The sequence below is a fragment of the Ovis canadensis genome, chromosome 11 (genome assembly GCF_042477335.2).
Source record: "Ovis canadensis isolate MfBH-ARS-UI-01 breed Bighorn chromosome 11, ARS-UI_OviCan_v2, whole genome shotgun sequence".
Taxonomy (NCBI): Eukaryota; Metazoa; Chordata; class Mammalia; order Artiodactyla; family Bovidae; genus Ovis; species Ovis canadensis.
The window spans coordinates 32,247,032-32,261,997 of NC_091255.1; the positions used below are offsets into that span (position 1 = coordinate 32,247,032).

Here is a 14,966-nt window from a genome sequence, read left to right on the forward strand (position 1 = left end):
ACCCGCCACCTCCGCCACTGTCTGCAGGAGCTCAGCACTGCTGGCCTCTGTCTCGACGCTCCAGGGCGGCATCTGAGCAGCACAGACCGGTGCCTGTGTAAGTGAGGGCGCTGGTAGGAGCGTGTGTGTGATCTGAGTGTGTGCCTGGGTGTGTTTGTACGGGGAGTTGTGTGTGCCTGAGGTGTACACATGGGTGTTTTTGTCTGCATGCTCTTGCATGTGAGTGTGCAGTACCCGTGTGCACATGTACATGGATGTCTGTTGATGTATGTGAGCATGTGTGTGCCGGTGTGTACCTGTGGGTCCTATGTGTACCTGTGTGCTCGTGTGTGTGTGTGTGCGCGCGCGCCCCGGGCCCATGTGGGTGCATGTATACTGTGTCCACAAGTGTGCAGGTGTGATCACAGGTTGTGGGCTGGTTTATCTGGTAGGGTGAAGTGGAAAGGCCAAGGTCCCACCTCTGGCAGCCCCAGGAAGTTGGTGTGGGGCCCCCGTCTGCAGGGCTCCCAGCTGGGTCTCTCTCCTCCTACCCCCACCCACCCAGGCACAATCATGGGAATCCTCAGCCTCCGTGGGTTCCAGGAAGCCTGGGCGGTGTGGGGCAGAGCTGCCAACTTGGGCTGTGGTGCAATCTGCCAGCCGAGCCCTTCCGGAGCTGCGGGTTCCTCCGGGTGAGGGGAAGCTGCCCTCTTCGACCTCCCCTGCCTGTCTTGGTGCGTCCTGGGGGCCAGGACACACCTCCCACCCCACGGCCTCACCCACAGGAAGCTGGGTTGGGGGGCAGGCAATGGGGGAGGTGCCACAGTGGGTGCCCCGCCCCTCATGGGAAGCCGTGGACCCCGCTGCTCCCAGGCTGCTGCAGTCTTGCCAACAACTCCGGGGACGTCGCTGGACCAGGCGCCCCTCTGCCACAACCATGTTTGGCAGGAAGCGCAGTGTCTCCTTTGGGGGCTTCGGATGGTGGGTAACAGATGGGAGGGCTGGGGAAGGAGTGGAAGGGAACTTGGCTGTGAAGCCTGGTTGAGCCTGTGGCTGGGACCTGGTCGGTATTGCGAGGGTAGGGGGATACTTTCAGATTGCCTGGACCAGATGGAGATGGAAGATCCTGGGGGGATGGGGGGGCATCAGACACCAGGCTTTTCCTCACTGACCCTTGGGTACAATCTTCGAGGGAATTCAGAGGTCGGAGCTGGAGCCAGTATGACTCTGTGGCTGATGAATGTGTGTGTCTGTATCGTGCATTTTCATATACGTGTGTGTGCACCTGTGATGATTGCGAACGTGTGTGTGTATCTGAGACTATGTGTGTAGGTGAGCATGTCTGTCTGACTGGGTGTGAGGTGTGGGTGTGCCTGCGTGTGTGACCCTGTGTTTCTGGGTGCACCTCTGAGCTTCTGGACCTGCTCGTGTTCTTGTCTGTGCATGTGTGTTATGCTCCCGTCTGGGTCCATCTTTGTGACTTCGCTGCAGGGAGAGTGCAGGCCTTTGGGCGGCCTCCTCTGGGCAGGGGTGAGCAGTGAGCCCAGAGCCGGCAGCAGGCTTGCCTCCAGGGGCCCGCCCCCTCCCTCCCCTGCAGCCAATCCTAGCTCTGTCCGAGCCTCAGCAGCTGGTTCTGTGCTCTGACCTCTCCCCTCACCGCCTGTGCCCGCCTTTTGCCCTGGAGTTTCTGTCTGAGACCCGGGAGAGGCTCTTTTCCTCTCGGGAGGGCCAGAAAGTGGGGGAAACTGAGGTCAAAGACTTGTCTCTGGTTACCAGCTGCTGGCAGCTTCTCCTCCACTGGGGAGCCGGGTCTAGTGGTTTTCATTATCGGTTTCCTTTCAGCTTCTAGGCTGGGAGCGCTGTCAGAAAAGAGGTTCCCAGTGCTGGGGTGGGAGGAGGGTGGCCAGGGCTGTCCTGGTGTGGAAGCTGGGTGGCCTGTGGTTGGGGGCATGAACGGTGAGGGAGAGTGGGAGGAAGCACAGGGGCTCCCAGACATGGGATGGCAGGGCTTCCCAGTGAGGGTGAGGGGTCAGGGTGGGCATTGTGCCAGGATGGCTGCTGGCAGGGAGGAGATGCTGCAGTTGGTTGAGGGCTAAATTACAGATTCTTGGAGCCCTGGTCCACCCCAGACAGTACAGAGAATCTCGGGGGTGGTATTTTCAGAGCTCTGTTGGATGCTGGGGTGAGTGTCCTCTAGCTCTGGGGTGGACCAGGTGATGTGAATGAATGGCAATGGGGTGGGAGAGGAATCTGGGGGCCTTGGTTTCCTGAAAGGGAAAAGCTCAGTTGTCACGGCTGCCCTATCTCCCCATCTCAGCCCTGCCAGACCATCGGCCCCGCCCTCGGAGGCCACACCCCAGTGTGGGAACCCTGTTGCCTGAGGAGGTGTGGATGTGGGTGCAGGGACCGAGCTGCTGTGGCCCAGAGTGTGACCCAGAGTGTAGGCAGCTGGCAGGTGGTCGAGGGGAGCGAGAGGGTGCCGTGCGGGGAGCCCAGGGCTAAGGTGCTGCTGCACCTTTGCTCTTTGAGGAACCCAGATGGACCCTTCTGCTCTCCAGATCTCTGTTCCCCCCCCCCGTATAAGTGAGAAATTTCTGCCTTACCCACGGCACAAGGATGCTGTAAAGAAGGAAAAGAGATTCCTTGAGGAAATGTAAAATCAAAGGGCTTTTGGGTCGGGGTTGCAGTTGGGTCACTGTGGATGACAGATATTCCAGCAGAATGCAAGGATCTGCTTCCTGGGTTTACCTTACTCCTCTATATGGTGGATGGGATGGGAGAGGAGGAGGGTCTACATTCCAGAGGTGGGAATGATACCCCTGGGGACCCCATGGAAGCCCCAAGGAAGGGGCTCAGGAGGCATGTGCAGAAGAAGCTGGGAGGAGGGACCTGGGCTAGGAACCTCGGGTGTGGCTTGTTTTGCTGTCGGGAACTGAGACCCGAAGGTGCTGGGGGTTTACTCAGAGTGAAAGGACCCCGCCCCCAGCTCCAGGGCTTGCTGCTGACTTGAGATTTCTGGGGCAGCTCTGCATCCTCACCGTGTGGCTCCTGACACCCGTCCCCTCCCCCTGCTGACCCCAATCAGAGGTAACAGCAGACAGAGTGGTGCTGGGGCCTTCATTTCCCTCCTGGTTGTGGAAATTCTGAGAGGGGCTGTTGCATGTCAGATTCTCCATCTCAGTCCAGGGGCTCATGGACTGGGAGGAGGCTGGACTGGATTTTTAATTCCTGAAATATCTGGGAAAAGACAGATGCTGAGAAGAGACCAGGGGGACCAGCATGGGGAAAATGTGAAATGTGAAAAGCAGTGAAACTTTTAGACCACAGCTCAAGGGTGTAAGAGAGATAATTGGGAAGCTTGTGGCAGAGCTGAGCTGCTGAACAGGGGTGGCTGTAAGAACTTTCCAGGGTCTCTAGCTTGGTGGCACTAATAGTGATGATTGGTGATGGTTGGATGGCATCACTGACTCAATGGATATGAGTTTGAGCAAACTCCAGAAGGTGGTGAAGGACAGGGAAACCTAGCTCGCTGCAGACCTTGGGGTCTCAAAGAGTAGGACATGACTTAGCGACTGAACGATGGAAGAACAACCGTGGTGATGATGGCATGGGGCAGTGGTGACGCTGATGGTGACGTGACACTGGTGTTTGTGACCCCTAAACAAGAGGAGACACAGACAGTGGGAATCTCACCTCCCTTTCTGAATCTGGAGAGAGGAAGGGGCCTCTTTTACCAGCCATAAGGGCTGGCATATGCAGAGGTAAAAATAGAAGCCTTGAAGCCCTGCCTTGTCTTCCAGCGAGGGTGGGCGCAGGCTGGGCGGAGTTGCTGGCTGCGGGGACCGTCTGCCACAAACGTGATCTGCTCTGAGCTCCCGTGCCCGACAGATCCCACCCGCCACGCGCCCTGTAGCTTGCTGTCAGGTTCTGTCCCAGGAATGGCTTGTGCCTCCTTGGGGGGTAGTGGTAGTTCCCTGAGGAGGAGGGTCCCTGGCGCTGGAGGTTGTGGCATCTTTCTAAAGCAGAAATATCCATGCATCGATTGTCCAGCTGCTGTGACCACCCCCCCACCCCCACTCCGAGGCTGGGTTGCAGAGTCCTCTAGTGGAGTGTGGGTTACGAAGGGAGATGACATTCCAAGTGGTTAGGGTCTGGAGTCAGGTACTGGGATCCAGTCTGGACCAGTGATTTTGAGCTGGTTTCCTCATCTCTAAGGTAGAATAACAGGACCCATCTCACCTGGTTGTGAGTGGCTTCAGCCCTCCTAGAGTTTCCAGTCCTCCCTTCCCCAGACTGGAGGAGCACTTCAACATTGTCCCCTGCAGGGCCCTGTGGGGTCTGTGGTCTGGGCTGGCCACAGGACCTGTCACCTGCGGGTGCTAGGTGGGAGCCTTCAGCCCCCACACTGACGGAAGCCCTTGCTTTTCTCTTGGCAGGATCGACAAGACCATGCTGGCGAGCCTGAAGGTCAAGTAAGTAGCCACTTCCTGTTATGTAAAGGTCAGAGGTAACAGCAGACAGAGCGGTGCTGGGACCTTCATTTCCCTCCTGGTTGTGGAAACTCTGAGTGGGGCTGTTGCATGTCAGATTCTCCATCTCAGTGCAGGGGCTCATGGACTGGGAGGAGGCCGGACTGGGAATATCTGGGAAAAGACAGATGCTGGGAAGAGACCAGGGGGACCAGCATGGGGAAAATGTGAAATGTGAAAAGCAGGGAAACTTTCAGGCCACAGCTCAAGGGTGTAAGAGAGATAATTGTATTCTCAATCACTTTAACTTTTATATGGAGTCCTAGTCCCATGGGGCTGTCTTACCGACATTCCCACCTACTTGGAAGATTGTGCCACACAGTTCTAGGACCTGACAAAACACCCCAGTGTGTGTGTGTGTGTGTGTGTGTGTGTGCGCGTGTGTGGTCAGTTGGTCACTGAGTCATCTGTCATCCTGAACAGCCTGGCCTCGGGGGCTCTCTGAGAATTCCAGCACAGGATTCAGTGTCTGGGAATCATCTGCCTCCATTTACCACGTGTCTAACCATCTGCTGGGGAGCTCTGAGCAAGCACCCCTTTGTCCTAGAACCCTTAATGATCCCCTCTCATCGCCGTGGCTCCTTGTCCCTCCGTGTTTATGGCCAAACATTTTGTCTGCTTCTGGATCCTTTTTCCCCCTTGTGTGCCCAGCCGCTCAGTCATGTCCGACTCTTTGCAACCCCATGGACTGTAGCCTGCCAAGCTCCTCTGTCCATGGACTTTTCCAGGCAAGAATACTGGAGTGGGTTGCTGTTTCCTCCTGCAGGGGATCTTCCCGACGCAGGGACTGAGCCTGTGTCTCTTGTGTCCCCTGCACGGGCAGGCGGATTCTTTACCACTGCACCATCTGCATGAGATGCTAGGTAAGAAGCTTAGTTACTAAGGGGTGTAGAGTAGTAGGCATGGGTTTTTTTTCGATGCTGTCTTGAGATGTCTAATTCAATTTCACTAGCGTTTATTGAGGGCCTGGTTGTTTTAATTAGTAAAGATGATACATGTAACCCAGAAGGGAACTAGTATAAGGCAGAGTGAAGTGTTGAGGGCAAGGACCAATGTTGAGATTGGGACTTCAGTGGGGTCTCTGGGTACCTGGAGTCTGAGGGCTTAGGCCTTGGGAAGGTGTTGTTGAGAGGATTGTTTGGGATAGCCTGTAGGACAATGTTCCTTCTTATGCTTGGTTAAGAATCTTTTGATTGTAAGAAGCAAAAATCCAGTGTAATCTGGTTAAGCAAAAGATGAAATTTATGGAAAAAAAATCCCAGGGTGCCTCAGGGAACCCTGAGGTGAAGCTGAGCTCAGCAAGACTGAATAGGAACTGGAAATCCATCCCTCAAAATCCGAGCTGACTTCCCTGTGGAAAGTGATAAACGGATCCTAAAATTCACATGGAAAATTCAAGGATAGTCTTTTATTTTTTAATAAGTTTTAAATTAAAATTTATTTATTTATTTTTGACTGCATCGGGTCTTAGTTGTGGTTCAAAGATAATCTTTGAAAAGAAGAACAAAGTTGGAGAATTATACTTCCTCATTTCAAACTTATTACCAAGTGACGGTAATCAAGAGAGTTCAGAACTGGCATAAAGACAGACGTATTGATCGATGGAATAGAATTCAGAGTCCAGAAATAAACCTTCACATTTGTGGTCAGTTGGTTTTCTTTTTTAAAAAATACCGACTTGTTTATTTTTGGCTATGCTGGGTCTTTGTTGCTGCGTGCAGGCTTTTTCTGGTGGCTGTGAGTGGGAACTACTCCTTGTTTTGGTGCCCGGGCTTCTCACTGCGGTCACTTCTCTTGTTGCAGAGCATGGGTACGAGGCGTGCGGGCTTCAGTAGCTGTGGCTTGCAGGCTCTAGAGCACAGGCTCAGGAGTTCTGATGCATGGGCTTAGATGCTCCCTGGCATGTGGAATTTTCCCAGACCAGGGATGGAACCCATGTCCCCTGCAATGGGAGCGCGGAATCCCTGCCTTTGGACCACCAGGGAAGTCCCCATCTGTTGATTTTCAACAAGTGTGTCATGACAGTTCAATGGAGAAAAACAGTCTTTGAACAAATGGTGTTGGACAATTGATATCTACATGCAAAAGGATGAAATTGAATCCTCCTCTCACACCATATACAAAAATTAACTCACAATGGATCAGAAGCATAAATGTAAGAGCCTAAACTATCAAAGAAAACGCAGATGAAAGTCTTTGTGACCTTGGATAAGGCAATGGTTTTTTAGGTATGACAGTAAAAGTGCAAGCAACAAACCCAGTAAGAACAGCAAACTGATGAATTTAGCTTCATCAGAATAAAAAACTTTTGCATTACAAAGAACATCATCAGGAAAGTAAAATGATAGTGCACAGGATGAGAGGGAATATCTTCAAATCACGTATGTAATAGGGGGCTTATATCTAAAACATATAAAGAACAACTCAGTAATACAAAGGCAAAAACAATTTAAAAATGGGCAAAGCCTTGAGAGTTCCCTGGTGGCCTAGTGGTTAGGATTCTGGGCTTTCACTGCTGTAGCCTGGGTGCAGTCCCTGGTGGGGAACTGAGATCCTGCAAGCTCCATGACGTGGTCAGAAAAAAATAAAACATGGGCAAAGACTCTGAATAGACATTTTTCCAAAGGAAATATATAAATGGCCAATAAGCAGATGAAAAGATGTTCAATGTCATTAGCCATCAGGGAAATGCAGTCAAAACCACAGTGAGATACTAACTCACCCTCACTAGAATGACTATAATTTAAAAAAAGACAGATAATAACAAGTGTTTTGTGAGAATGTAGAGAAATCAAAGCCTTATATACTGATGGTGGAAATGTAAAATGTCACAACTGCTTTGAAAACCAGTTTGGCAGATCCAAACTTCATAGTCACGCAGTGGATAAGAATCTGCCTGCCAGAGTAGGGACATCGGTTTGATCCCTGGTCTGGGAAGATTCCATATACTACGGACCCACTGAGCCCACGAACCGCAACCACGTGCTGCAACTCCTGAAGCCCGTGAGACCTAGAGCCTGTGCTCCGCAACAAGGGAGGCCACTGCTATGAGAAGCCTGTGTGCCACTTCTAGAGAGAAACCCCTGCTGTCCACAACTAGGAAAACCTGTGTGCAGCACCGAAGACCTAGCACAACCACAAACAAACAAATACAGCAGTGTGTGCATGTCAAAAAGAATTTGGCAGTTTCTTAAAACGGTAAACACAGAATTACCATGTGACCATCAATTCCGTTCTTAAATATACATCCAAGAGAAATGAAAACATATGTCCATACAGAAACTTGTACATGAATGTTCATAGCAGCATTATTAATAATAGCCCAAAGTGGATATAATCCAAATGTTCATCAACAGATGGATGGATAAACAAAATATAGTGTCACCACGCAATGGTATATTATTTAGTCATAAAAGGGAATGAAGTAGTGATTCATGCTACAATGTGGATGAACCTTGAAAAGTTAGTCAGAGAAAATCTACATATTTTATTATTAAGCTTTTAATTTTGTACTGGAGTATAGCTGATTAACAATGTTGTGATAGTTTCAGGTGGTGAAGGGACTCAGCCACACATACACATGTATCCATTGCCCCCCAAACTCCCCTCCCATCCAGGCTGCCATGTAACATTGAGCCGAGTTCCATGTGCTGTACAATAGGTCCTTGGGAAACCACATATTATATAATTCTATTTATGTGAAATGTCTCTGTAAGCAAATCCATGTGTGCTAAGTTGCTTCAGTCGTGTCTGACTCTTTGCCACCTCATGGAGTATAGCCTGCCAGGCTCCTCTGTCCATGGGATTCTTCAGGCAAGAACACTGGAGTGGATTGCCATTTCCTTCTCCAAAGAGACAGAAAATAGATTAGTAGTTTCCTAGGGCTGAGGAGGTTGTTGGGAAAATAAGGGGAGTGGATGTAAAAATACAGGCTTCTTTTTGGGTGATGAAAATGTTCTGGAACTAGTTCTTGGTACAAACTCTTGGTTCTTGGTTGTACAAACTTACGAATATACTAAAAACTCTTGAATTGTACATTTAGAAATGGTAAAAGTGAAAGTTGCTCAGTCGTGTCTGACTCTTTGCGACCCCATGGACTATACAGTCCATGGAATTCTCTAGGCCAGAATACTGGAGTGGGTAGCCTTTTCCTTCCCCAGGGTATCTTCCCAACCCAGGGATCGAACCCAGGTCTCCTGCATTGCAGGCTGATTCTTTACCAGCTGAGCTACAAGGAAGCCCAGAAATGGTGAATATAGTAAATAACTACATATAGGAAATAAACTACATCTCAATACAACTGTTAAAAAAAGAAAAAAAAGAGGGAATCCGATTGGCCCAGCTTGGTCCAATCAGTTTAGCCAGAGAGATGGGGTTTATGGATAAAACATGGCTGCTGCAGCCACCTCTCCCTGAGGGAAGGGTTAGTTCTCAGAGAAGGGTGAGCTGTGGGCTGGACAGGCACCATAGCAGGTTTTATCCAGCCACCCCCATGACCCTTAGGACCAAAAGGAAGATTGGCACCCACTCCCTAATCCTCCTCCCCACTAATACCTAAGATGAAGTTCTGCCCGGATGCCCAGGACATGGCTCTGTTTACCGGCAGGTCCTTAGGCTGCCTAGGGCATGTGCTTGGGCTCTGCCAGGAGCCCAGATGCTACCTTCCTTCTGCCTCTGCTGGGTGAGACATCTTTCTCTGCCAGTACAGCCCATTGGCTTCTCCACTGAGCACCAGGTACCCCTGGGCTGCAGCCAATGCTCCCAGTTTCCTCAGCTCCTCCGCCAGGGACCTGGTGTCCTTGACGTGAAGACAGTCAGCCATGTAACTCCTGAAAGTGTCCCTGAGCTACGCAGCTCTGAAGACGGGGGGTTCTGGCACTACTGTCATTGAGAACTTACTATATGCTCACTTTATTCTTGCTGCTTATTTAGCTGCACTGGTCATGGTTGCAGCCCGCAGGGTCGTCTGTCTTCGTCGTGGCTTGTGGCTCTTTAGTTGCAGCAGGTGGGATCTAGTTCCCTGACTGGGAATCGAACTCTGCCCCCCTGCATTGGGAACTTGGAGTCTTAGCTGCCACATCGCCCAGGTTCTCACTTTTCATTTCACAGTTTACCTGGTTTCACAGTCACCTGGTGAAGCAGCTACCACTACTGTCTGCACTTTACAGAAGAGAAAGGGAGGCTGGGGAGGTTGAGGAATGTGACCCAGTCACCAGTGACTAGGTCGTGCAGCTGAAACTTGAATCCAGGTCTGTGCTTCATCCCTGGTTCAGTCCAGGTGCTGGATCCTTCTCAGCAACCCCCCATCCTACTTGCCCACTCTTTCCCCAGTGTAGACAGAATGCACCTCTGCCTCCACAACGCTGTGGGTAGAAGGGCCTAGCCCCCTGCTGAAAGCCCAGGTTGAGTGAGCTCTGGGGGATCTGAATGATAAAGACCTCCAGAAGCAAGAGGTGCCAGGTGTCCTGGAGCCACAGAGGGACAGCAGAGAGGGCAGTGGCGGCAGCACATGCAGAATAAAAAGTTGGGAGGCGGAGACTAGCGAATTGTTCACCTTTCCAGGCTCAGTTTTCCCATCTGTAAAATGGGATATTTGGACTGATGTCCAGTTTGCTGTCTTCAAGTTTTGATTTTTGGGAGTTTGCTTTCATGCCGTTTGTCCTTTTGCTTTTCTCCCAGGACCTTGATGATGGTGGGTGCTCACTGTTGAATAAGTGAATGCAGGCACGAATGAATGAATGCCTTTGAGAGCAGAGGCTCTGCAGGCTTCATCTCTGGCTCCCCGGAGCCTAACAGCTTACCTGGCATGTAGTAGGTTCTCATTCTGTATTTGCTGGATGATTCCGTTATGGGTCATCATGGTGATTAGCCCATCACATGAGGTGGAGGCTGGAGAGAAAGGCTGGGTCAGGAGGTGGGGGACAGCCCTTCTCCAGCCTGCTCCCAAGCCAGCTTGGGATGTGGTCTGTGTTGCAGTGGTTGAACCACCATCTGAGTGGATTCCCACAGAGCAGAGCTCAGGTTGGCAGGGCCAGTGTCTGCTAGTGGAGGTCCTTGAAGCAGCATCCAGAGGGGAGGACCTGAGCAGAGAGCTTCAGACTCTTTTCCCCATCATTTTTCTGCTGTCTCTTGCCCTCCCTTTCAGAGACTGCCGCTGCTTTGCTAAAGAAAGAGATGTGAGGGATTCCCTGGTGGTCCAGTGCTTAGGACTGTGCTTTCACTGAATAGGACTTGGGTTCAATCCCTGGTTGGGGAATGAAGATCCCATAAGCCCAGTGGTATGGCTGGGAAAAGAAAAAAAAAAAAAGAGGAGATGGAAAGAGGTGTGTGTGTGCGTGTGTGTGCGTGTGTGCGTGTGTGTGTGTGCGTGTGTGTGCGCGCGCGCCTTGCTGTATGGGCTGGCCAAGCCATGCTCCAGCCGTTTGAGATGACCGCGGTGCACACTCACTGGCTATCGTGGGGCCGGTTGAGCATGGAGGTGGTTCAGGGCAGCTTGTCACTATTGCTGAACACAGTGTCACACACTCCTGCTGATGGGGCAGTTAGAACCCGTTGCCCTGTAGGGAAAAGAATCCACCTTTTAAATTGGTGGTCCCCATTCTTGGGCTTCCTGGGTGGCTCAGATGGTAAAGAATCTGCCCGCAATGCAAGAGACCCGGATTCGATCCCTGGGTTGGGAAGATCCCCTGGAGAAGGGAAAGGCCAGTGTGCTGGCCTGGAGAATTCCATGGACTGTATAGTCCATGGGGTCGCAAAGAATCAGACACGACTGAGCGACTTTCACTTTACTTCCCCATTCTTGGTCACTACACGTGGGCATCTCTAAATAGAGAGAAAGCTCATAAAAGGACCCAGAGGTCACGGTGCCGTCTTATTTCTTCTTCAGGAGAAGGGAGGGGAGGACCTGGAGGGGCTGTGTGCCCAGCAGCCTGGCTGGGGCAGCATTTCAGCCATCCTGTGGTTTGGTCAGAAGACCCCGCACAGCCATCCCAACTCGAGGCTTCAGATTTCACCAGCTAAGAATTCAAAATCCTATTAGAAGGGAGGGGACCACGTAGACCAGCAGCAGATGCTATGTCTCAGCATACCTCCTCTTGGCCCCTGGGATCCCTGATGAAGTGGCTGGATCCACTGTCCCTGCAGGAGGGGGGCCTTGCCACATCCAGAAAGCTCAATCTCTCGCTGTGTCACAGCCCTTTCAAACCCATGGTTTCCGTCCCCATCCTGTGAGGATTCCTTATGATTCCCTTATAGACATGCGCCTCTCCAGCTTCCCTTGGTGTGGTTAGCATACATTCTCGGGGGTGGCGGGGGAGAGCGAGGCCAGGGCCCAGGCGCCTATGCATCAAGTCTCTGCTTCCAGCTTTCCAGCCTTCCTTCCAGAAGGCCTGTCCCTCCCCGGCCCACCCCTTGATTCCAGTGTGATGCCTTTTTCATGCATCGGTTGAGGGCCCTGGTCGCCGATTCATTTCTCCCATCTTTGACCACTACGTCTCTGTTTACTGTGGATTATAAGAATCCTTGAGGCACCACAAAGATGTTCTAGAAGCTTCTGAGGCTGCCCCATCTCCATCAGCCCTTCTCCCACACACCCAGAGCATCTGCTGAGTTTGCTGGGGTTGCCAAGGATGGGGCGGGGGGTTTGAGGTTTTGGGGGTTAGAAAGCTAATCAGTTCAGCTCACATTTACTGGGCACCTGTAATCAAAGCCCAGTGTTGGGCCCTGGGGCTGGTGGGGAAGTAAAGATGAAAAAGACTTCTCCTTTCCACTGCAGGGAGCTTGGGTTTGATCCCTGGTCAGGGAACTAAGATCCCACATGCTGTGCAGCAAGGCCCCCCCGCCAAAAAAATGAATGACAGTCTCTGCTCATGAAAACTTATAGTCTCACAGGGAGACAGACAGACAGTTGCAATGAGATGTGACAAGTGCTAGCACAGATTTCTCAGAGAGGATGGAGGGGGCTTTCTGGAGCTTCGTGGTACCTCAGCCATCTCCGATGGTGAGTGAGGTCAGCTCCCCAAGCAGCAGCACCAGCCTGCGGGCAGTGAGGTGTGAATGGCGTGGGCTGGGAGGGACCTGAGTGCTGTTATTGCACCAGACGGATCACCGGGCGCTGGTTCGGGGACAGACTGGGCCAAGTCCAGGAGTGTGGGAGGGCTGTGTGGCTGGCCGGGCTTGCCTCTTTGGGTGGCCGGGAGCCGTGGAAAGACCCAGGCAGGGGAGTAACGTGGCCGCATTTGAGTCTGAAGGCCCTGCTGGCTGCCATCTGCTGACCCATTGGAGAGATTGGAGGCTGGAGCTGGGCCAGTGGGGTTGGAGAGGTGGGGACAGATTGGAGAGCCCCCGAGGAGGTGGACTTCCTACCCTGGAGTTGCTTTGGATGTGGGAGGTGAGGGCCAGGGAAGCCGTCGAGGTGAAGCCTCAAGTTTCTCAGCAAGCCCTTGAGTGGATGTTGGTCCCGTGTATGGGGATGGGGGAATTTGGGCAGCTAGGGATGGAGGGAGAGAGTAAGGCTTTTGTAAACAACGGTAACTATCTTTGGCTGCCCTGGGCCTTCGTCGCTACTCGCAGGCTCTCTCTCCCTGCGGTGCGTGGTTTCTCTCTTGCGGAGCACAGGCTCTAGGTGTGCGGGCGTCAGTAGTTGTGGCTCGTGGGCATCCTTGCTCTGCACGTGGGATCTTCCCTGGCCAGGGATGGAACCCGAGTATCCATCCTACCCTGACTCAGGTATTCTTAACCACTGGGCCACCAGAGGAGTCCGAGAGTAAGGCTCTGCATATACAGCCTCTGTCCCTCCTTTCCCTTCTCCCCTCCCAGGCAGCTGGATTAAGTCCCGACCTTTAAGCCTACCTGCCCCGCCCCCCGCCCCCGCCCAGAGAAGGGCGTGGAGGAGAAGAGCAGCATTTGAGGGGTGCTGGAGCTGGTGGGGGGCCAGGGAAGCGGGTTGGGCAGGTCCCTCTCCCTGGTCTTGCAGGCAGAGCTGGTGGTGGTCCTGGACTCCTCTCTGCCCCAGCCCCTGTGCACCAGGTGTACCTCTGGCAGGTGAGCACCAAGTGAGTGCTAGTTGGTTCTACTGCGCTTGTCACCGACAGCTGGCCACACGGGGAATGCAGGGAAACCGCTTGCAGACACGTTCCAGGTGGCACAGAGAGGAACATCCCCATTTCTGTCTCAAGCATCAGCTCTGGTCTATTGATTCTTTAGGCTAGTCCCCAGGACTGAGAACGACGCTGGCTGTGTAGGTGTGTGTGGGCATGTGTGCATGCTTGCCCGTGCAGGTGGACATGAGCTTTGAGGGCCCGTGTGGGAGACTGTGTGGTGCCTTTTTTGGCTTTAGCGAGTTCCTATGGTAACCACGAACATGCCTGTTTTGGGATCTGGAGTCGTGGGGCGTGAGTGGCTACAAGGAGAACCAGGCAGGCGGATGCTTAGCTGGCATTTGGGCTGTGGCCTGATTTCATTGCCAGGCACGAGGGAAGCACCTGGAGGTGCCGTTTGCCAGGCAGCAAGGTCTGCAAACCCCGGGGTGATTTGTGTGCTCCTGGCCCTCCTCCGGGCAGGTCCCCACCATGCCCAGGAAACCCTGGTGAGTCCCTATTCTGATTTCTTGATGGGCACGCAGCTCCCTGGGTCTTGACCAGGTCTGGTGGGCTATCTGATGATGGGCAGCAGAGAGCCAGCTGGCAGTTCTGGCCAGTAGATACTGGACACTGGGGCTCTTCTGAGATGGGTGTGGGAAGGCGGGCAGGAGGGGCTCTGCTTATTCCCTGGGCCCCGTTGGGGGTGTTTTCCGTGTGGCTGGCGAGCTGAATGGTGCTTGTTGATCCCGTGGGACAGGGCTGACGGGGACAGGGGCAGGGATACGGGGGAGCAGGATGCAGATGGGGCACCCTGAGACCTGCCAGCCCAGCTCCAACCATCCTGGGGGCTTCCCCTCACCCCATTCAGCTCCCTGAAAGTCCTTGCTGAGCCCCAGGGCTCTGGCCATGCCCTTGACCTTCCTCAGAGGCCTGCTGGCCTGTCCTGGATGGGAAGACCCTGAGTCCCGAGGGGAGGAGGCTGGGGGACTCTGCCTGGGTCACCAGGAGTCGGACCTGGCCAAGGCTGGGGGAGATTTGCTCCCACTGGGCTTTGACGAGAGGCTCTGATGCCCACCCTGCGTGTCCTGTGCTTCCTGTCTGCACACTGTGCACTGTGGGGTTGGTCAGGACCCCCTGCATCCCCTTGGAGAGGCTGCTGATGGATGGGTGCCCAGGAGGCACTCAGGGGTGTCTGGAGGTGGGGGGTGCTGCCTGCTTCTCTCGCCTTCCTCCTGCTGGTTCCTCTGGGGCTGGGAGCAGGGAGTGGGGATGGGGGGGTCAGGAGGGGATGTAGATGGCCCCCCTGGCTTGTGCTAGGAGGCCCCTTCAGGAGCTGCTGCTCCTCCTGCCTCTGAGGGGTCCCTGGGTGAGGCTGTGC

At 53.2% G+C, this 14,966-nt stretch overlaps 1 protein-coding gene across 2 annotated transcripts in view; it reads left to right on the forward strand.

The window, feature by feature from the left end:
- The first annotated feature begins 485 nt into the window (after positions 1-485).
- The window catches only part of RAP1GAP2 (RAP1 GTPase activating protein 2), a 185,131-nt gene continuing 170,650 nt past the window's right edge, over positions 486-14,966 (forward strand). For both annotated transcript variants that reach the window (XM_069542763.1, XM_069542764.1), the window contains exons 1-2: positions 486-960; positions 4,416-4,451. In XM_069542763.1, coding sequence (XP_069398864.1) covers positions 788-960; positions 4,416-4,451 — 209 coding nt within the window. In that variant the 5' untranslated portion in view covers positions 486-787. The remainder of the gene's footprint in view (positions 961-4,415; positions 4,452-14,966) is intronic.